Here is a 22,653-nt window from a genome sequence, read left to right as displayed (position 1 = left end):
GCTTAGAGGAGATATAGGTGTCACCCTAATACATTAGCATTGTCCTCCGTTATAAATATTCTGCCAGCCCTTCCTCAGTCGGCTGCCTCTGAATGCTGCCACTCGCTGCATGTATTGTGGAGAGCGCCGGGCCGTTCTGAATCCACTCTGTCTGTCTTTTATCAAACATCCCGACGCTTTGATAGTTTCCTCATTTATTTAGTGAATAGTTGGAGAGGAAGAAAGAAAGAGAGAATGAAAGAGTTTTTACATTATGTAAATGGTGGAGGGGGGAGTTCGTCTCTAATCTCTCGCACACTCATCACGGCAGACGTTTGCATTCCGTGATACTGCCCTCCTGGAAACCATTGTTGGGATTTCTAGCCCCTTTCCTGCCCGGCTCAATGCCTTTTAGAGGATTTTAATACACACGCCTTTTCCTCGCAACAACGTTTACAAGCCACCGTTCAATAAAATCTCAAGTACCTCAATGTTTCCTTTGACTGGTCACAGGAAAGAGCGTCAAGTATTATGAATGATACAAGAACATGAGAGCGGTTATGAGTGTGTGTGCTTGTGTTGTATAATGCACTCATACACAGTGTCCAAAATTCAGTTTTTACTGGGTAGTGGGTGAATTCAGACGTTTTACCACCCATTATTTTACACCCGTCATCATATGCTGCCTGTCGCAGATTCAAAAGTCCTGGTGTGATTTTGTGAAAGGTTTAATAGACATCGGAGAATCGTTGTCATTTAGGAATGAGATCATGTGGGTTTTTGAATCGAGAACTTTTAAAGGGTTAGTTCACCCAAAAGTGAAATTTCTGTCATTAAGTACACACCCTCATGTCGTCCCAAACCCGTAAGACAAACTAAGATCTTTTTTATGAAATCCGAGGGTTTCTGAACCACACATAGGTAGCAACGTCATCGCACTCTTTGAGGTCCAGAAAGGTAGTAAAGACCTCGTTAAAATAGTCAACGTGACTACAGTGGTTCAACCTTAATGTTATGAAGCGAAGAGAATACTTTTTGTGCAAAAACAAAACAAAAATAATGACTTAAATAATGACTTATATTTAACAATTTGAACTGTTGTCATATGCAGTTGACGTAGTGAACGCAGTGCATGCTTCCGTATTTACGTCCGAACGCCGTCTCGTTATTGGCCAGCTCCTGCATGAGCATCACACGCATGCGTCGTGCTGCTCACGTGTTCAGCGTCGACCAATACTGAGCCGGCGTTCTGACGTAAACGTATACATCATCATAGCCAGTGGGTGGGGGCCTATGCTATGATGATATATAACTATTTGTCGATGTCTGGCTCTGGAGGCAGTCATATGCAAATATATTTGCCCATGTGACGTCACAAATCCCACTATCCAAACAAGCCATTTTTGGAGCTTAATTAAATAAAATGCTCTGTTTATAACGAGGGAGGCGTTTTAAGGTATGAAACTTGCAGAATGTTTTAATGGTACAAAGACCTTTTATATGTCAAAAGCTCAAGGAAAATTTGATTTATCATGCCATGAGCCCTTTAAGTATAATCAAATTGGAAGTACCAGTTATTTCTAATAACTAATAACTAATTGCCTAGTTGAATCTTGTATAACTTGGTTGAAATTTGTTTAAATTATTTTGATGAGTTAATCGGAGAACATATTTTGCCATTATCATAAAAAAAAAATTTCACAGTCTACAATCTTTCGGACATGACTTGAACACACCAATGAATCAACGAGTTTTGTTCTTAGAGTTTGATTAAAACCATATAATGTTGGATTTTTTTGAAGTTGTCGGCCAACTGGCGCGCAAATCCAACTTTAGTTGTGTTTGGCACTTGGGGAGTGTAAATTTTGGACCTGGCATGTACAAACACACTGTATGTGTGCAGCACCGGCCTTCATGCTCGACAACAAACTGACAGCGCTAATGCAGGGTAATTATTACCTTTAAGTAGGGATAAGAAAGGATTTGTTGACAGCAAATTGGCTTTTAGCATGCGTCTTGTGCACCTGCGTGTTGATCAGAGACCGTGATACACAGAGGTCTTTGTGCCAAGAACACTCTCTCACAACATATACACACACTTACGAGTTTGCGCATATATTTGCTGTTTCTCTCTCTTTATGAAACCACGCATATGTCGACTAATGAGCTTTCTAAATATATAATTTACCCACTTCACCATGAGAACGAGGTGTTTGTGTGGCTTTTTTCCCTTCTCAAATTGTTTCCTTTCATTGCCTTGACAGCATAGAGGATTAGCAGCATAACTGCTAACAACCATCAATGTGTTTTCACCGTTGTGTCACATAGCATGCTTTTTTTTTTTTTTTTACTCCCCCTCCCTTGATTCACGCTGCAACTAAAAATGAAAAAACAATCGCTTCAACCTCCGGTGGCCCTTTCCGACGTACAGTGAGTTAAATGGTTTGTAAGACGTTTAATTACCAAATGGTATAATCATTATTCATCTCATGATTAGTTGTATAATATTAAGTGAATCTCCTCCCTTGAGTCCTGTGTTTCATAGATCAATAGATTTAGAGCTGGAATAAGGGGGTAGATTGGACAAAATATCCCTCTGATGTTTCTTTAGCAGACCAATCTCTCATTTATTTATATAATTAGCTTTCATATTATGTTTAATTAAATGCACATTTAATCAAACAGCATACTGGCGACTATGCTATACACTTTATATAGCATGCAATATTTATTATAGTGTTTAAGTACAGAGTATGCAATAAATAAATATTTAAAACAGCATTTCAAAGCAAATTTTTGGATTTGAACCACACGGTAAACTACTTAATGCTGTTAAATCTTAAAATCATCATTAAAAGTGTTCAAAGCTTATTTTATTTCAGCAATCTTGTGTATTTGAGTGAAATGGGATAACACATTAAAAAAGGGAATCAATTGGATTGTGTGAATTGTTTTTTTTATGTAGTTTAATTGGAGGGTAGAAACTGAAAATAAAATTGCTTCATGTCATCCACAAAGAAACGTTGTTTCAGAGGTGGAAAAGATTTTACATTTTGACTTTATAAGTAATAATAATAACAATTTGTGCAGAATAAGACCAAGGATCTCTATTAAGAAAGTAAAAAGGGTCAATTTTATTGCATACCCTATCTTTGATAATTTCATGCTATTTCACACAACCCTAGTGTCTGATAATCACATGATGTGAAGTGTTACGAAGTTTAAATGAAGAATCCCTGTTGTTTGCATTACAAAACTTTTATTTTCATACAACAAATGAAACCCACATGCTTTTCAATACAAATTAATCCATGCTGTGCTTTTTGGAGATGATTAGATTGCATAAGATCAGTAGTAGTTAATAGCAGCCGGCGTTTTACCCATGCAGATGCTTGTCAAAAGTGTTGAAGACTGAAACTATCTGCTTATTTTCCTCTACAGAACCACAGATTAGATTACGACAGGTGAGTTTTGTTCAGGTTTTTCTGATGTAACTCTTCACAGACTTGCTGAACCGCTGCTTGAAAATCAGCGCGCGCACATTACCGTTATTCACTCTGATGTGTTTTGCCCACTGCTCCGCCGAGACGTTTCTCTGTCTTTAGTCACCACAAAGAAGAAATGACAGATTACAGGCTTTTGCCAGAGTACATATCAGTCTGTGGGCTTCCTTGGGTCAGGATAGTGCACTCCTAGCACTTGAGGAATGCCTAGACACATCACTGGATGGCACTGTTTCCATTTTTTGCTCTCCTGAACCCCCTCGGCTGGATCAACAGGGTTTGTTTTATGCAGGCTGAGAGCACTTGAAAAAGCAGGAGTTTTAAGAGAGCCGAGGGCTTCTCAAAACTCTGTCCCATTGCGGCAAGCATGGATAGTGGGGAAGGAGATCATACGGACCAGACTTCTCTGCCTGGTGTGGGTGGCACAACCTGAGGCCCAAAGTGAGTGATAAAAAATTATAGTGCTGCTTCCCATTCATTTTGTTTATTGAAACAGGATCATGTTGTCTAGTTGATCTGACTATTTTATTTATATGTACATATTTAAGAGAATACAAGTATTTGAGTAGGATCATACTATTATCTAGTTTAGCATGTTTAATAGATGTCACTGACTAGATATATTTAAAATAATGTAGGCCACTTTTTACTGGTAACATAAGACATTTGGCATTATCAGAACTCCCCCATTGCATTATTATACATTATATTCAACATTATATATAGTAGTTTAATGTAGTACTGACACTAAAACTCTGTAAACTTGATTTAAAAATTTTGGGTGAATATGTACACAATACATATTGTCACTATCCACGATAAATATTGTTGTATTTTTGTATCATGATATATTGTGACACAATATATTGTTATGCCCCATTTATCAATGAGATAGTGAAAGCAAAAAGATGATTAAAAATAGTGAACAAACTGGTGACTAGTTATGGGACACTTTCCATTATATATTCATATGACTTTTAAATTAAAATCTTTTTTTTTTTTTTTTTTTGGAAAACAAAAAACAAAAAACATGGTATGCATTGTCTATTTCCATAAAAATGGTGATTTGTGTTTTTATTTTAAAGCATATTTTTATATTTCCAGCATTCATCCCTTTGCACATTTTTACAACAGGAATTTCGTGGTTATTCATCCGTTTAAATTAATTAAATTAGATTCCTCTGATGCTGCCAGGCGTTCAGATGATAATTGCATCAACACGCCGAAACATAATAGCACTCTGAGTGTTTCCAGCACAGTTCATTTCAATCTAAATCCAGAGCTCCTCTGGCAAGACCGTCAGAAGGGCCTGTACGTTCACAAGACCCCCTCATCTTCATCTGGAACATCTCCTCCAACTTAATTTATCAGGGGCCAACTTGTAAAACTGCGGTCGGAGACGTTTTGTTAATGAACCGTTTACAGAATCGTCGTAGCCAAATGGTAGGGCTGATATTTGACATGCTCCAGCTGTGAATTCCCTCCGAGGAGGGCCGCTGCAGATCAGGCTCACGATTTCTAGACAAAAGATGGCTCGGCGGAATGGACGCTTTGAGTCTGCCATACAGTCGCACCTTCGTAAATAAAGGTGGGAGTGTAATTGAGTGATGTGCGCCGAGGGAACGACGAGAGATTGAAGGCTGTGTACTGGTAAATAGATAATCACACAAAAGTAAATGGGGTTTTCAAACCTCAATCTACTCCGCCAGCGTGAGCTCGTTTGCATGTTAATCACCGCAGCGATTTCCCTCATCACGAGGAAGTCCGCACTCTTTCATAACCAGCTTTTAATTGCATTTAAAATGTCACAGAGGTGAAACACATGTAATTTAGCCATAACTGTGTCCAAATTAATGGCCTCTACTCAGGCGTTCCATTCAATGGACTCAAATGAGTCTGTCACTTTTGTGTTTTGATCTTTTTTTTTTTTTTTCCACCCACTTAGATTTTTATTTATTTGAAACGCATTAGACAGCTTCTGAATATATCTCAGCGACACTGTCTGTTCGGAGTGCGCGTTAATTTACAAAACGCACCATTATTTCCAGGTTATTTCTCCTGAACGCATTTGCGAACATTGCCTGGACGTTAACGAGAGAAGACGGATAAGATTAGACAAGGGTGAAAAAGTCAAAAGACTAGATTTTAAAGAAGCCCAAAAAAGTTTATTTTCCTTCATCACCAGGTGTTCTAGCACATATAAATTACTGAGATGATGTTTCCATAACAGAGCGGAGGGCACTCCAGAGAGCCAAACCTGCAAAACAGACCTATTTAATTTTTCATTGAGGAGGACCATCAGGAGCAATAAGCCAATATTCTCCTTCCCTTTTTCCAGATGCTTTCTCTAGCCTTGCATCTTTCCAAACCCTAGCCTTTACATTTTTCCAGAAAAAAGGCGGTTCTGCCGAGACCTACATGAAAGAAGAGAACTGTTGAAATGTTAATTTTACCATCTGCTGTCGAGGCCTGCTACCTTTGTGCGAGCGTGTGTGTGTGCGCGCTCTCTCTCCCTCCGTCTTAAATTCCCAGTGGTTCTGTTCTGTTTTATGAATGTGCTGGTATTTTGGTTGTTTGAAGTTTTTTGGATCTGGGAGTTTGAAAGTCAGACTTAGAAAAACAGAATGCCACAAGACGCACTGAGTGACAAACCGATTCTCCTGCCCTCGTGGTCCTGATGGCGCTCGTCCCCTCTGCATGTTTAAACTGTCAGTGGCTCGTCCGCCCCGGTTTGTGTTAGCCTCAGTATCCCGGGCAATTCATGTACAAGTAGCAAAGCATTTTTTGCTTTGCAGACACCAATTGAGGTGTGGTGTTTTTTTAAAGTCCCCTATGAAATGATCATATATTTATTATTTATTCATATGTGCAGCCTCTTTTAGGGAAACTGAGCAAAACTATGCATGACTCATGCAGCACTGCAGTTTTCTTGTCCAATCAAAAGCTCTCTAGAATGTATATAAAAATACATGAATATTATATAATATTTATTTTTTATTATTAAATTTATTATTTACTTAAAGGCTATGGAGTTTATTTGATTCACGGGGGAGGGACATTATTATTCTATAGAGAATTTGATTGGGCAAAAACTGTGCAGGATGAGTCCTCAATAGTTTTTCCTCTGTTTTCAGGGAAAAGAAAGACTGTAAGTTTATATGCAATTTAATCCCACATCAATTTTGGCTGACAAATTACCCCAAAAGATCATTTGAAATCATTATTGTGTAAAGCATCAAATAGACATTACAAAAGGTAGCTTCAGAAAGAAATGTTTTATTTGATTCAACATAGAATTTATTACAAATGATATTTTGGACCATGAGGTTGAGTAAATAATGACTGAATTTTCATTTTTGAGTGAACTATACCTTTAATTTTTTTTTTTATTAATATGGAAATATGAAATTATTTTTTAAATAAAATTAGACTCTAAATAAGAAACTAAAACTGCCAGTAGGTGGCCATAAATAAGTCATTCATTCATTCATTTGATTCATTCAAACGGTTGATTAATTCAGGAGTGAAGTAACTGGTTCTCTTCAGGCTTGTTGGACTTGAAGCATCGCTACACAAAATGATCGGTGTATGATATCAAAGTATCACAAGAGCGATTAGAGAGCAGACAGCTCTTTGCTTTTGACGCTGTAGTACTTTGATGTCATACACCGATCGGACTGTGTAGCGCCGCTTCAAGTCCAACAAGTCTTTTATGAATGGTCCGCTGAATCATATCACTTTGTTCAAAACACGGATTCAGAAATGAAACACTGCTGTGCATTGCGCGGAGACGAACAGTTCTGATTTGTCTTTACACTTTCATTGGCAAAATTGAACAAAATAGACAATATTGTGTCTAAAATAACACAATATTAACTTCTTATTTACTGAGCTATTGTATAGAATCAGCATTGCATTTGCACTCGTTATATAGGCTATGGGACAAAAACAGCACTCGTATAATACTGCACTCGTTACTCGTGTGATATTGCTCATATGACCTAAATATGAGACAAAAACTCAAACGGGGCATTTTTGCCCCCATATCTTGAGTTTTAGGGACTGCATTCTATAGGCTCCATCATGCAGTGAGTTGTTGCCCTGCATTATATTTGTCATCAATAAACTTTATGTAATGTCAGATGACCTATGTAGGTCTGGGGAGGGGCAAGTGCGTTAAATGCGTTAATTTTATTGCGTTATTTTTTACTCTAATTTAGTAATCTAATTAACGCATTAAATCTACAGCCCTAATATATATAGTATTGTTTTCAAGGTGTCTTTAACTTGCTCAGTGCATTGATGTTGTGAATGTAACTATGCAAAGTTGGTCCACCCCTTCTCGACCCAAAAAAAAAAAAAGAGTCAACCGAAACTCGAATCCCGTCAAAATGATTTTCTTCTCATCATGGGACGAAGCTGACACTTTTTAAACAACATTTTATCAGGTCCGCCTCTGGGGTCCCTGCCAAATGGACAGATTCCATTGCGAGATTTGATAGTTGGCAATTAAGCTGAGACATCCTGAAATGCGACTGTGTGCAGAGTTGCAGAGCGTTTGCCTTGGCCGGGATCGGATTGTTTAGTCTGCTCTCATTGTGAAGCAGCGCTGTTTCTGAGCAGCAGTTGACGGTTGTTTGCAAAGCGCGGGGGGAAAATGTGAGAGGCCACCGTTCCCTGCCATTTATTTATTTTTCCCTGTCCTTGGGACTGGAATCAGAATTTTTTTGTTCCTCTATTCTTTGGGAATTATTCTTTTTTCTTTTTTTTTTTCCTGTATATGTGGCTGCTGAAATGTAGACTTTTCATGACCTCACTGTGCAGGCTGTGTTTCATTAATGACCAGCTCTGTGGTTTGGGTAGAGGAATAGTTTTCATATGACACCGTCTTGCATTAGTGCAGAGCAGCAGCTGCAGAGAGGCTGAACGCAGCCAATTCTGTGGCTTTGAAAGGTGTGAAAAGTTCAAGTCCCCATTGCAAGAGCCTTGCATTTATAATTTGCATGTGTAAATTTCTCTTCGTGCATGGATGTGTGTGTATGCATGCGTTAAATCGGAACTGCCGGAGACTTGTAAAAAAAAAAAAAGTTACCTGCTAATGAAACATTTGTCTTTGATTTAGTGGCAACTAGTCAGGCGACTTTGGACGTCATCTCCTTCCGGTTTGCCAGCGTAATGCATCAACGCTGCATTAAGTAATTAAAGTACATTTAAGAAGCAGAAGTTCAGGTTCTCTCTGGCACATACATCAGTGGCAACCATCCACCCCAATGCATTTATTTGTCAGGAGGAAATCATTCAAATCCGTCTTTAATTGACTGTGCGGCTTTCAAAACAGACCAATTCGTAACACAAACCCGAACCTCTTCTCGTATTTGTGCATATTAGACTACTGTAGCCACCGGTTTGCTACTTCTGCACAGTATTCATGTCCTCATGCATGTTTTTGTAGATATTTATTACTGTCGCAGTTTGCTTGCTGGCATGGAGGGATGGATTGTTAGTCTAGGGGTGTAGTCTGAGCAGTAGAAGCCGAAACTTGTGAGCCTGAACAATGGTAGGATTAGCTAACAGTCCAGCTATGTACAGTATTTGAAGTTGTGTCTGAGTTTGTTTGGGGAGGTGGATGTGCGTTTAGATGACCCAACGGCAGCTGTTGGGCACTTTTAAACTGTCAGAAAATCCTTCATTTTTTTTTTTTTTTTTTTACTCTCTTTCTGCTTTCCATCCAGTAAAAGGTAGAGAGACTTGTACTGTAAGTGTCAAACTCCTAATGAGGTAAAAAAAAAGTTGGAAGTATGCTGTAGACTTTGGTTCGATGTGTCAATTCAAATAGGTCACGGTTGTAACGTTCACAGTTTCCTCTAAGGCTGTTTTAGGTTTGATTATTCAGATACAGTATGTTGTCAGAATGTGTTGACCGTGTGTGTTTGTGTCTGTAATGCGTGGTTGAAAACACTCATTAAGAGTAGCACGGCAATTAATTAATTAATTAATTAATTAATGCTCACTATCTGCAGAGAAATGAATTAAAGCACAGCAAAACAGCATCAAACATGTGTAAACATTGTAATTGCATGTGAAAATGGGATTTGATTTAAAATTGATTCAGGATATGACCTTTATCAAAATGTATGCAATGATATTTTACAATGAAAAGTAGAGAGAGAGAGGGAAAAATAACTTTATCGAAATCTGCTAAGGGTTAATAATGGAACACCGTTTTAAAAAGTGATTTTTCACTATTATTTACAACAGGATCTGCATTTTCATGGGTTGGGTTGTTTCACTCTGGTTTCATACAGATTACATAAAGAGAGAACATTTGTTTTCGACTTGACTTATATAATTTAAAAGTAGACATTCTAAGCTTAGACATGTTTCTCATGTATATGTGACAACTATTCGCTGAGTTTCAGTTCGTTTTTGAAACTCATTTTAGAAAGAAATCCACAGACTTAGACAGCAGACAGCACACCGTTTATTTTCTTTATTTTACAAAAGCATGTCGTTTTGCTGTTATTACGAGTGCACACAAATAAAAGTAGACATTCTGTAGTTTTAATTGATGTATTACTTTTATCTGTATGACAAAAAATTACGGAGTATTTTAAGTAGATTTTGCTGTTATGTGAAGAAAATCCAGCAAAACACGCCAGCGCATTTGCCATCCCCAGAGTGTTAAATAAGAGATTTTATATATAACAGAAAAATAAAAACAACTTTTTGTATCGAAACCTTTACTTTTGTGGTAAAAAAAAATGAACTTGATTTTCAAGTCAACAAATTTGTGACCGCTGAATGTAACATTTTTTTTATTTGATTTTTAAACAGTTCACCCCACATGTTATTATGTCTGTCAAAAAATTAGGCTGACTGTTGGTTGAAATATTAGAAGAAAAAACCTTGACATAACGCACTCATGGGCATCAATCACTTCACTGAATAGTTGCCGGCTAAGAAATAAATAATTATTACCGTACGATACATCATCCTTTAAATCCACATCATTTGAATATCACGATATTGATGACTGTCAAAAAATAACATGTACAATACATGGTAGTATTTACTAGAAGAGTTCCAGGGAGTTCACATATTTCCTGGAAAACTCACACTCCCAGATGTTTTGACTATGTCATCACTTTCCGAGAAGAAAATGGAGGCCTAAGTGGCTTCAACGTGGTGTCTATAAAAGACAATAACGTACATAATGAGTAACGTACGCGAGTATAAATTTGTTCTTCACTCTCTGAAATTGAATCTGAATGATCAGGGAACTGAGTGAAATACTTCACACTGCATGCTAAAGACAAGAGAATAAACGGCACTCCAGTTCAACAACTTCGCCAGGTTAGTGAACATCATTCAACATGTATTGGTTCCTGATGGAAACAGGAAATTGTACATTATATTTTGACAGACATTTTTTTATACTACGCATTCTGATTCGGACATTCCTGATTTGAATATTTTCAATAATTTTGTATTCTTGACATCAGTAGATGAACTGTTAAATGAGTGATCTTGAGATGAGCCCCCCTAGTCATCCAATTTGACACTCATATGCTGATGTAAGATTTGGGAACAAGACATTTTTTATAAAATGTAGTTTGATCACTATCTTCTCTTTTTTTGTTTAATTTTCCAAAGACATTATCTTTTTTTTTTTTTGTTAATTGGTGACCTCATTCGCCAGGAAGCTTTTATTTGGTTTATTTGAAAACACTTATTATGGCTTGAAAAGCCCCTTTTCCTGAGCGTTGGCTTCTGGTACAAATTGTCTAAGCTTTTTACGGTACAGAGCAATTTGTACTTTGAATAGAAGCTGCCGTTTAATAAGTTTGTTGCACTTTTTTTTGATTGGCCTGTATTTCAAAATCAAATGGGGACTGGTGCGTGTTTCATAGCAAATGCTTCCATTTTGTACTCTTATTTTATTTAATTTATTTTTTTCTTTCCTTTTGCATAAACAATTATAATTTTTGTTCCATTCCAGGAATTAATGGAAACCATTTGCATCAGGGGGAAATTTGTACATACAGTGCTGTTTTCAATGTCATCACAGGCTACTTTTTTGTGGCTAAAATGACAGAAGAGGGCTGCTTTTAAGTACCTCACAAGCAAACTGATAAGTGAATCATTCCACTCTCTAAACCCTTTTTATTGGGACTTTAATAACCACTGTATTATAAATTATAATGTATTCCTCCGTTGCTAATGCCCTTCAATATAGCCGCCTAAAACGTGGTCTGAAGTTACTGTGGCTACCTTTTCAAAGGCAAATCAATTACATGTTTTTGGTAATGCACCGTAATTCCGCCGTCAATGGACTGGCGGATGAATTGAAGCGATTCAGAGAGAAGCGGTTGTTCCTGTGATGTTTTTTTGTTTGCGCTCTGCACTATTGACTGCGTCCAATCAAGAGCGAGTATTCATCCTCCATTCCCACCATAATGGAAACAGGTCGTCGGAGGCACCTGATTACGACCTCCAGTTATGTTCGGCTAATGGAATATGGAGTTCTCGCTCACCGTATGTTGTTAAAGCAATTCTGGCCAAAAGTTTTCCTCAAACTCGACGTTAAAAGAGTTTGCCATTTCTACCAAATTGCAGAGCGCAAGACTTAAGAAGGATATCGGTAGGGAGATCTTCAGGAAGTAAAAATTGCCACTTGCATACTGTCTTTGACCGACCGCGCCAAAGCTTAACCACTCCACAGGAACATGTGCCGTTTAGGAAGATATAAAGGAGTGATTTTATTACCCGGTACATCTCTCCTCAGAAGCGATTTCATTTCTCTTTTCAGCCGCCACAGGAGTCTTTATTTGATCTCATATTCCTGAATTTAACTGCCTCAAACTGGCCGGCCTCAGTTTATTTTCATTTGGAAAACACATTTTCTGTTCAAGAGGACACGGGGGTAGTTGGGATTGAGGTGGGGGCTGTCAGGGTCTGTGTCGAATGTAAATGTCTTCTTTTAGTCACTTTTCACTATAGATTATTGGAGTCCAAACTTTTCATTTTACTCCCACCTGGAGCAGATTCAACGACGTGTATCCGCCGTGCCTACAAACGAGACCATTGAGTCTTAGTCTTTCATTTCGAGTCTTTGGGTTTTTGAACTATTCAACAGCCTGTCTGCTTGTTCACAGGTTGTTAATGTTCAATATTTTGGTGTTTCTCCAGCTTTGCACACTCTCAATAGGTAGTAATTTTTCTGAAGCAACAAATGTCATTTCCACCTTTACTTAGCTTTTTTGTGGTGAAAATGACATTATTTTTTTATTTAAAAATCTGTCTTGCTAAGGTTAATTTAATTCAGCTTACTTTTTATGTATCCTAAATGCACACAGTTACACTGTAAACCCTAGTAAGTTGGCAGAACTAAAAAAAAAAAAAAAAAAAAAATGAGGTAATCGGTTGCCTCAAATTTAACTTTAACTCCATGATTAACTTAGTAGTTGTACTACACAAACATGTTAATTGCTAATTGAAATGTTGACTAAACTAATGTATACAGTCTGATTGCATAAACCTCAAATTGACTCAAATCTTTTACATTTAACTGCTAGCTAGCAATATATTCATTGATTGTGATGGAAATGACGCTGCGGTGACAGTCGTAATTTGATTGAAAAATAATATAAATATTTTCACACAATTAACTGAATGTTTGAATTGAATGGTTTATTTTACTTTTTTTATGTTACAATTTGATGATTTAAAGTTTGGGTCTAGGACATGGATAAAACAACAAAGTCTGGCGTATACATATATGACATTTGAAAAGTTTCCAAGGCAGTTTTAATGTGACCTTCATAAAACAAAAAGAAATCTGTTTTAATAAAGATCAAACTTTTGGCCATAAAACTGCTTCTAGTTGAAGAAAGACACATTTGTCTCGCAATTGTGGTCGGGAGTTGCTGTTGTACTTGCGTTCTCAGGCTGTCTGATGCACCCAAACAACTTTTCCCTGCTTCAGATTTTGTCATGTGTTGACACAGATGTTCAGGCGTGTGATCCAGCATGAGATGTTTCAAATATCGGTGGTGGGGTGAGACTGTCTAGTCCAAACAGGGCTGCCACCTCTCTAGAGTCTGATCATCTGTATCAGGACTTCATTGTCTCTCTCTGATTCTCCCGCAAGTAACACCTCTCTGACCTGTCTGATGACAGCACTATGAAAACATTCAGCAGTTTTCAGAGACCAGAAACCCCCCTCAGCCAAACCTGCCCCTCTTTCTCTCATATTTTTTTTTTTTTTTTATTTGGCTAGCCTCCATACAGCGAATTACCTCCAGATGTAATTCCTATCCCCGCCCCCCCACTGAATTAGTGGCTAGTAAAAATTAGGTTTAAATTAGCTGCGGCATGGAGAACGGTTAAGTTTGAAATTTCCTTATAATGAGTTTATTATTCTTTGGTGGGATTCCATTTTCCTGAATTAATTCTGTCTCTCTTTTTTTGAGTAATTTGCTGTCTGATTGAATAGAATCAAACCTCTGGATTGGCTGTAGCTCATGATACTTTTTGGGTTCTGGTGTAATGTGAGAATTGCCAAGATATGTCCAACTTCCCTGCTGCTTTTTATCACTATGTTTTTCTCTATTTTCTTTTTCCCCCATCTTTGTGATTTTAATAAAAGGAATGTTAAAGAAAATGTTTAGAGTATTTGTGATCTGATTGTGTAAATTTTTACACTTTAAGTAGCAAATTTAACAGACTAAGACCGTTTATATGACCGTTTAATGTCGCTCCTACTTGGGGTTAGTGATCTGAACAAACGCGAAGTGTTGTAAATGCATTTGGGATTGTTTTTGGCCTCTTGATTTGTGCTGGTAAGCAACTGTTCAGAACACCTTAGCAACACCCTGGCAACAACAGAAATGGAAAATAAACAAAGCTAGGCATGATACAAGTAAATTCGATCACACTTTCGTTTAGGGTCTAATTCTCACTATTAACTACGACTTTTGCCTTAATAAACTCCTAATTACTGCTATTGGTTAGTAAGGTAGTTGTTAAGTTTAGGTATTGGGTAGGATTAAGGAATGTAGAATATGTTCATGCAGAATAAGGCATGAATATGTGCTTTATAAGTACTAATAAACAGCCATTATCATGGTAAAATGCATGCTAATAAGCAACTAGTTAATAGTGAGAATTGGACCCTAAACTAAAGTGTTACCATAAATTCTTAGCTAATTTGATGTATTTTAATTCGAAGAATTAATATTTGTTTTGATTTTTACCATTTATTAAATTTGTTTTCTTTTCTTTTTTTTTGTTACAATTATCAATGTTTTTTACTCCTGTCTTTTATCTTTTGAGTTGTTTAAGAGTCTAAAAAAACAAAGGTATAACTGTTTTAGGGGGATTGTTTGTTTTTGTCTTGTTGACAAACGTGTTGTTAAATTTATTACCAAAACACTTTTCTTTATTTTTCGCTACAATAATCGATGTTTTTAACCCCCTGTCTTTTATCTTTTTGAGTTGTTTAAGAGTCTAAAATTCAACTGTTTTTAGAGGGGTTTTTTGTCATGATGATAAACATGAAATATATTACCAACAAGAAGCCCAGTTTTTTTTTTTTTTTTTTTTTTTGCATTTCAATAATCAATGTTTTTTTTCTTCCGTTTTTAATCTTTTGAGTTGTTTAAGAGTCTAAAAGACTAAATGTATTATTGTTTTTAGATTTATTTATTTTTTTTCTTGTCATGTTGACAAACGTGTCGAGTGGTCATCATTGAGTCCTTGTCATGTTGCCTTTCATCTTATTACAAGTTTGGCAGCTCCGAGCACATCAAATACCCATTACCTGCGTATTTCCAACAATGCCACGCTAATACAAATTACAGCCTTTACAGTATGATAATATCTCTTGAGCGAGAGAGGAAGTCGGCTGCCATTCAGTTTGCTTTCATCTGCCGCCAATCTGCCGCATAACAGGTAAACTGCTGTGAGCTGCACTTGCTTGTATAAATTTACCCACACAGTCAAGTCTTTGATTTCATCAACTCATCTAATTCAAATGCGCTTTTGAAGGAGCCCACATTTTAAGGGTAGACACAGAAGAGCCAATTTAACCTGGAGTGTCTGTCTCGTTCTGCGGGGCTTTCTGTTTGAAGTGGCCGGTCAGCTTGAACTGTCTGACTTCTGTCATTTCGATCTCTTTTATTTCTCCACTGAAATGTATACTTCAATCCTCCCTACAGATGCTAGAGTGGAGCAGGTATCATTAAACGGAGAAAACGAGAAAGAGAGAGCGCGAGAACATCGCCGAGTGTTCGCCACGGCTGCTGGTGTTGTGCGTTGATGAGTGCGCACTGGTTTGTTTTCAATAGGAACTGAAGGCAGGGCCCTTTTCCTGGGGCCGCTCGCTGCGCCTGTTGATATTGAGTCGAGCAAACACTCTCTCTGGGATGTCCTGTCGGGCGTCCGGCCAGGGTCGCAAATGAAAGTCACATGTGAGGGATCCTGCACGGAGATCCTCTGAGCTGAAGCCGGCCCCCGTCTCGCTCCCGGCCCCTGAGCTTAATTAGCTTTTTAATGGCGGTGCCACCAAACGTAGCTTATTTACCGGCACCGATAGCGGCTTATTTTGATGTGCGTTACGACTCTGAGCTCTTTGAGGCTCGGGGTTGTTATTTTCAGAGTAATGCTGTGGATTAAACGCGCATCTTATCTTACGCTCTTGTGATTGTTGAGCTTTGCAGCGTCCCCCTCCCTTGCCTACTGAAGTATATATGCAAATACATTTGGACACTATCATTATAGGCTACTTAATAGGACTTCATTAAGGTTCCGCCATGCAAGGCAAAAGGAGGTTGCCATGGATACCGCGGCGCTTAAGTACAGTATATTATAATGTTTAGCTGCCTGTTATATAATCATTGTGCTCTAATGGTCCATTTCAGGTCATATCGATCGGCGATGAAGAACATCATTAAGATGAAGAGAGGCTGGTCTTATGAGTTTGCCATTAATCTCTCTTTTTCTTTACGTTTTTTAACTCAAAAAGAGAATAGGGGTATGGATAGATCAAGTCATGGTAATCAGACTGTGATTTTCTTGCCTTGAGAAATGGTTAGAACATACTGATCACCAGAGATGCAACAATCTTCAGATAAAAACTAAAAGAAGCTTTTTTTTTTTTTTTTTTTTGGATGGTCAGTTTCTGTTTTAGATGCCAGGATGGTCAGTGGGCAATATATTACTAGTATAGGTGTATGTAATATTCGAAAAATAATGTCATAATTTAATGATAAAAAAATAGATGTAATTAAATATAACCATAATAGGCTGTAATTAAATAAATGTGTGTGTGTGTGTGTGTGTGTATATATATATATATATATATTAGTGCTGTCAAACGATTAATCGCATCCAAAATAAAAGTTTGTTTACATAATATATGTGTGTGTATTCTGTATATTTATTATATATATATATATATATATATATATATATATATATATATATATATAAATACTCACATATATTTATTTAAGAATTATTTACATGTATACATTTATATTTATATATAATTTATATTATATATATATATATATATATATATATATATATATATATATATATATATATATATATAATGTGTGTATATATATATATATTAAATATATACATAATAAATATACACAGTACACATATTATGTAAACACAAACTTATTTTGGATGTGATTAATTGTGATTAATCACGATTAATCTTTTGACAGCACTATATTAGTGTTTAGTAATGTTTTTTTTTATATAAACATTTATTTAATTGCAGCATAATAATAATAATAATTATTATTATTATTATTGTTGGTAACACTGTTTGCAGATTTTGACACAAGGGGGAACTAAATCTTCTGTTAGTTGACCAAGCAGGCAATTATTGACTTGTGCAATTGACTTAAATTGGGTAAATAGCTGTCGATCAGTCTGGGATTCGTAACTGTTAATGAAGGCTGAAGGTGTTTGATTTACATTGGCTGTCATCAGGGATTAAGATACTTTTAAATTTAAAGTGTTCTTTTTGTTTAAATCCCATACATGTATATGTTCAGGATACATGCAGACCCACAGCTGATAGTTTATTAGGGGTGTTTACAAGTGTAGAGTGCGTTCCACAGGCTCAGTCATCAGCCGAATGGATCGGAGGCGGAGATGAGCTCAAGTGGATAACTCTCCAGCCAGAGAACAGCTTTAATGCTGCCGGCGTTTCTGTGAGACCTGAAACACACATCAGACTCTCAGTGAGTGCACACTAGCTCAGCTTAATCTGCTGTTAGCTCAGTCTTTAGTGGTGGTCAACCGGTAGGAGTCTTTCAAAGACTGATGCTGATATCTAAAGAGCAGGGTGGCTGATATAATACCCATATACTGTGGGATTTAAAAGTCTATTGAAAATGCATGGGATTAAAATCTAATCTAATTTTGCATTTTGAAAAAAAAAAAAAAAAAAAATTATCATGCAAAATGAAATATTTAAGATAATGCACTATTTCTAGGTCAATAATTAAATATGCAAATTTGTGACCATGATCATGTGACTGTACTAGACAGATTTTCAGAATTAGTTTGGATCATTTCAAAATATGTGGACAAACATGGTCAAGTATTATAGTGGAGTTCATCCATGTTAACTCAATTTTTGCGGATAATACAATTTGTAAAAAAAAATAAAAAAATAAATATATAGTGATCTCAGGCGTTTGTACCCAACTTTATGTATAATACAGTTGAATTTCAAATTAAGTTTGTGTGCCTTATTTTAAACATTATTTTCTTAAAATTCACCAAAAATTGTAAACTTAACCTTTTATTGCAGTTGGCAATCCTGTCAGATTTTAAAACTGACACAAGGGGGAGGTAACACCTCTCTTAAACAACCAAGGGACATAATAGAGATGATAACGCCAAAATGTTCAATTATTATCTTATCAGTTGCTAATATTTAGCATGCATGAGTTTCATTTGTGGTTTTGGTGTTGTAACTGGTGTGATTGTGCAATAAAAACAGTGCTTAGATACTCAGTGGTGTGATTTTTGTCACTATGAACAAGCCAAGTAGCGTCATGGCTCCAAAAAAGCCTGGTTTCCCCCAGTGTGCTCTTGACACCTTCCACAGTCTCAGGGCAGGACGTTTTGTGTCTGCTTTAATTGAAAATTAATAGTTAGAGGGGTTGCCATGGAAATCATGCCAGCGCTCAGAGACACCAGCTCTGCCACTGCTGCCGCCACACGAGTCCACCCCCCCTCAACCAGCACTTTCTTCTGCATGCGCTCGAGAGCCGCTGCTGGAATTGTTTGTCCTCATTGACCTTGCAGTCCAAAGCCCTGTGAAATGAGGAGGGGAAAAAAAGAGAGAGAGAGTTAAGTGAGAGACAGACAGAATAAAACCTGAGAATGGCTATCAAGCGCTAAAAGCTAAATCGGCCTGTTTGTCTCGTGAAGTGAAGGTTAGGGTGTGATGTAGCCCTTAGCTTTTTTGAAGAAATGTAAATAAGATGCGTTAGACGCAATTCCTGTGGTGACGACAAGACCTGGAGGCCTGCCAGAGCAACCTTTACACTTCCTCATTGAGCATTTGCCCTAGTCTGGAGTGGCGGAGGCCTAGAAACAGTTTTGGCTTGAGCTCAGTGGTTTCTAATGATATCATAGAGTTTAAATATGTTCCAGTAGAGCTGGTAGATAATGTGCTACTTGGAGCTTGTTATATCATGCTCAGAGCGGGAATCTCAAGTGGTCTTACGGTGCATTGGAGGCTAGGTTTTTTTTTTTTTTTTTTTTTTTTAGCTAAATAAATTTATCATGCTTGGCTTGGGTAGGTCATTCTTGCCCATTTTTTTTTTTTTTTTTTTTAGACCTTCTACACGTGTATATGAGGTAATTGATTTTACTAGCAGCTCGAATATGGAATTGTTTAGTCGTCCGTTTTCATATAAACCACGTGCAAAAAGCATCAACGTCAGTCTTTTGTATTTAAAATCTGCTCGATCACGTCCCCCCCGTTTACCAACAGCTGGTTCCTCGTTCGCGTTCCAGCGACGTCTACGCGAACGCATCCCAACGACCCTCACTTTTCAATCTCCATGTGGCGATGGGAAGCCTGCAGCAGATGGACTCAGTTTTGCATCTGCCGCGTGCAGACTGGCCTTTGTACTCCTCTCCTGGGGGAGAGCGTGGCTCTCATTTCTGTGAGCGGATTCCTGTCTGCGGGAACTGCTAGGAGAAACATCTGTGGCATGCGGGGCGAGAGAACGACAAGAAGGGGTTGACAAACACCATTAGTTCAGTCATTTACAATACGACAGATACGAAAGCGAAAGATTTTGTGGGTTTAATTACACTCAGTAAATAGTGCAAATATGCATCTGTAAAGGCAAATTTGCAAACCATCTAAAGTGGCTTCCAAGCTTTTTTTCTCCCTCCTCACTCAAATATTTCCCTCGTAAGGACTTTTTTTGGGTTAGTTTGACCTAATAAGGAAAGCAGCAGGCGTATTTATTTATTATTTCCACCACACTATCACTCAACTTGCTAAAGTAGCCCTCCATCCTTCTTGAAAGGGGAAAAAAGGGAAAAGAAGTGCCACCCCCCTCCACCTCCCCACCCTGACAATCAAACCGCTGATTTTTGTGTACGATTAGTCCTCGGGTGCCAAAACAATCAGAGGTCTGCTTGATTTGTTTTAATTACAGGCGTAAAAATGCCACGGGTTTCTCGGACATGATCGGGCAAGAGGCGCTCCGCAATGCTCGTGTAAATACCGCTGTAAATAGTTCTCTGATGATGGCTTTGACAGTGAACGTCAGCTAGTTTTTTCTTTCTTTCATTCTTCATACCCCCCACCTCTCTCTTCCCCCCCTCCTATTTTTTTTCTTGCTCTGATGCTGTTGCCTACCAGTGGCATCCTATTCCTCATATTTGATGCAAGTTAATGCTTCAAGGCTTCTAAGAATATCTTCAAATGCCTCTACCTTCGGGGAGTGGGATTGTGTGTCGTTCCTCAAAAGGTAGGTTACTTTTTCTTCCTGGCTGAGAGTGCTGTGGTTTTTATTTAGGAAAACGCTAAGATCACTAGTTTGTTTGCAGATTTGCGTCACCCCGTGTCTTTGAGAAGGTCACATGCTGGCTAATCTCATTCAAGCTAGAATGAATTTAAAAAAAAAAGGCAGGCACACGTACCTCACGTTTTTAAGGGCTCGGGACGTCCTCCACAGCTGGCCGCGTGTGTTAAATCCCCTCTCGGTTGGAGTCCGAATGCAGGAGAAAAAGAGGAGAAGGAGAGAAAGCAAGCGTGTGTGTGTGTGCCGTGAGCCTCGCGCTCAAATGAGAGCTACGAGAGGCGGCTGGCGGAGAGCGATCCGAGTCTCCGGCTCCGCGCGGAGGCTGTGAGGGAGCACTCAGACGCTGGTGCGCATGGTCACACACACACACACACACACTCTCTCACACACTCGCTGCTTTCACTCAGCAACTCAGTCAGCAAGACGAAAGACTTCCTTTTTTTAAAAAAAAAGAAAGAAAGAAAAGAAAAAGTGGGAGAGGAACACATTTTTGAAGAGCATTTTTAGAGGAAGCACAGAAGCAGGAAAATTTGTAATGATTAGTTGCATTTTTGGAGAATTTTGAGAGATTTAATGCTAATGATGCCAGTATTTCCAGTGCGTCACAAAAGGCAGAAAAGCTCCGGGTCAGGGCGACACATTTCCATTTTAGGCACTTTTTTCATCACCTCCCTTCGTTCCTGGCCGGTCGCTCGGCTTCCCAAAGCCCCGCGTCTCCTATTGGGCCCTGTCTGCGCGCTGTCGTAATTGCTTGGTGACAAGTGGAGATGAAGGAATAATTGTCAGGAGATAGGGGTCGTTTTTTTTAATGGGTGCACTGCCGATTTAAGTATGCATGAGCGACGCGTGAGGGACGGGGCCAAAGAGGCGCTTGTTTATGATGCGAGTCTGTATAAACACAGTTGGAGTGATGACACTGATAATCGCACGCTCTTCCCCGTGACGCCCGACTCTCAGCGAAACACCCTCTCCAGCCTGCCGTCCCACACCGCTCACCTGCAGGTAATAAAGCCACCTTTTCCTCTATCCATCCATCCATGCTTTCCTACTTTCATCCATCCATCGGGTCTTTTTCAGTTCGCTGTCATTCCTTAAGGCTTATGGCGTTCTCCAGCTTGGTTTGTGGGCTGCTTTCATCTGTGGGTTAATTGCTGGTGATAATGGCAATGACGATAATGAATGTGGTTTTGTGCGGGTGTGTGCGCGCGAGCCGTTAAGTGTGTGTGAGTGTGTGTGTTTCTCATGCCGAAGAACAGTGTGCTTTGACTTTGTCTAGTAGGTGATTTTAAGTGAAGTGTTTGTGGAGTTTAAAGTGTGCTGATGGGAAATTAAATCATTTGAGTGCTTTTTATTGTTTTATTTTCTGTGTATTAGTAATTAAATAATTTTGTGAACAGCTATTGTAATTTTTAGCAGGCTAATCATTGTAAAATAGTAATTAGTTGTACTTTTTTTTTCTTTTTTCTTTTTTAATTTGAAAGAGTCTTCAACCTAAAACTTCAACGAGCCTGTCCCATTTTGGAGGTGGGGTCAGTAAAATGATTAGCCCTCGAGTACTAATTATCCCTAGCAAAGGCGGGCAGACAATTTGTTTACTTAAATATTCATAAGGGTGAGCGACGCTCACTATTGGGCTATTGTGAGCATATTATTAAGTTTTTATATGGCTTTGTGCTGGAATGTGGACGTTGTCTTCTTTATAATTTAATACCCTGATGCATAATGAGCTGCATGATTAGTACATATGGAGAATTAGATGGATAATTTACATTGTTCTCCTGAGTCTGAGTGTAATAGCTTGTTTAGTGTGATAAAATTAAATGCTGCTTATTTGGGTTTTCTTTTTTCTGCAAATCCCCTTGGTGACTTTTTTTTCATGCCTCCTTTTACACCCTCTCAAAAAATAAATAAAAAGAAAACAATAAACAAAACAAAAAAAAATATGAATTTCAAAAATTATTTAACCGAAACATATGTTTACCTCCATTTTTTTTTTTTTCAGAAAGAGCCCATGCCAATTAACACCGCTCATTAGCCGAGACGGGTATTTGTTTTGAAAGTTTAACCAATCACTTTGTTATGCTAATTGT

The 22,653-nt window shown here is 38.0% G+C and overlaps 1 protein-coding gene and 1 long non-coding RNA gene across 11 annotated transcripts in view; one reads left to right on the top strand and one right to left on the bottom strand.

Annotated features, from left to right (window-relative positions):
- The window catches only part of foxp2 (forkhead box P2), a 108,119-nt gene that overhangs the window by 17,620 nt on the left and 67,846 nt on the right, over positions 1–22,653 (top strand). For 3 of the 10 annotated variants that reach the window (XM_051891316.1, XM_051891319.1, XM_051891312.1), the window contains exon 1: positions 21,250–21,565. The exons of 4 other annotated variants lie outside the window; for them this stretch is intronic. In XM_051891316.1, coding sequence (XP_051747276.1) covers positions 21,395–21,565 — 171 coding nt within the window. In that variant the 5' untranslated portion in view covers positions 21,250–21,394. Of the gene's footprint in view, positions 1–20,400; positions 20,510–21,249; positions 21,566–22,653 lie in introns of those variants that run through there. 3 more of the 10 variants (XM_051891315.1, XM_051891322.1, XM_051891314.1) reach the window with 3 other exon arrangements.
- Positions 18,203–20,892, bottom strand: LOC127511036 (uncharacterized). Its single transcript, XR_007929821.1, has 3 exons — positions 20,682–20,892; positions 19,510–19,731; positions 18,203–18,830 (listed from the first exon to the last, which is right to left on the bottom strand). It is a non-coding gene; the product is annotated as an uncharacterized LOC127511036 (long non-coding RNA).

This window comes from Ctenopharyngodon idella, chromosome 4 (assembly GCF_019924925.1).
Source record: "Ctenopharyngodon idella isolate HZGC_01 chromosome 4, HZGC01, whole genome shotgun sequence".
Classification (NCBI taxonomy): Eukaryota; Metazoa; Chordata; class Actinopteri; order Cypriniformes; family Xenocyprididae; genus Ctenopharyngodon; species Ctenopharyngodon idella.
The sequence above is the reverse complement of the archived record's forward strand: the minus strand, read 5'-3'. Positions and strand labels throughout refer to the sequence as shown.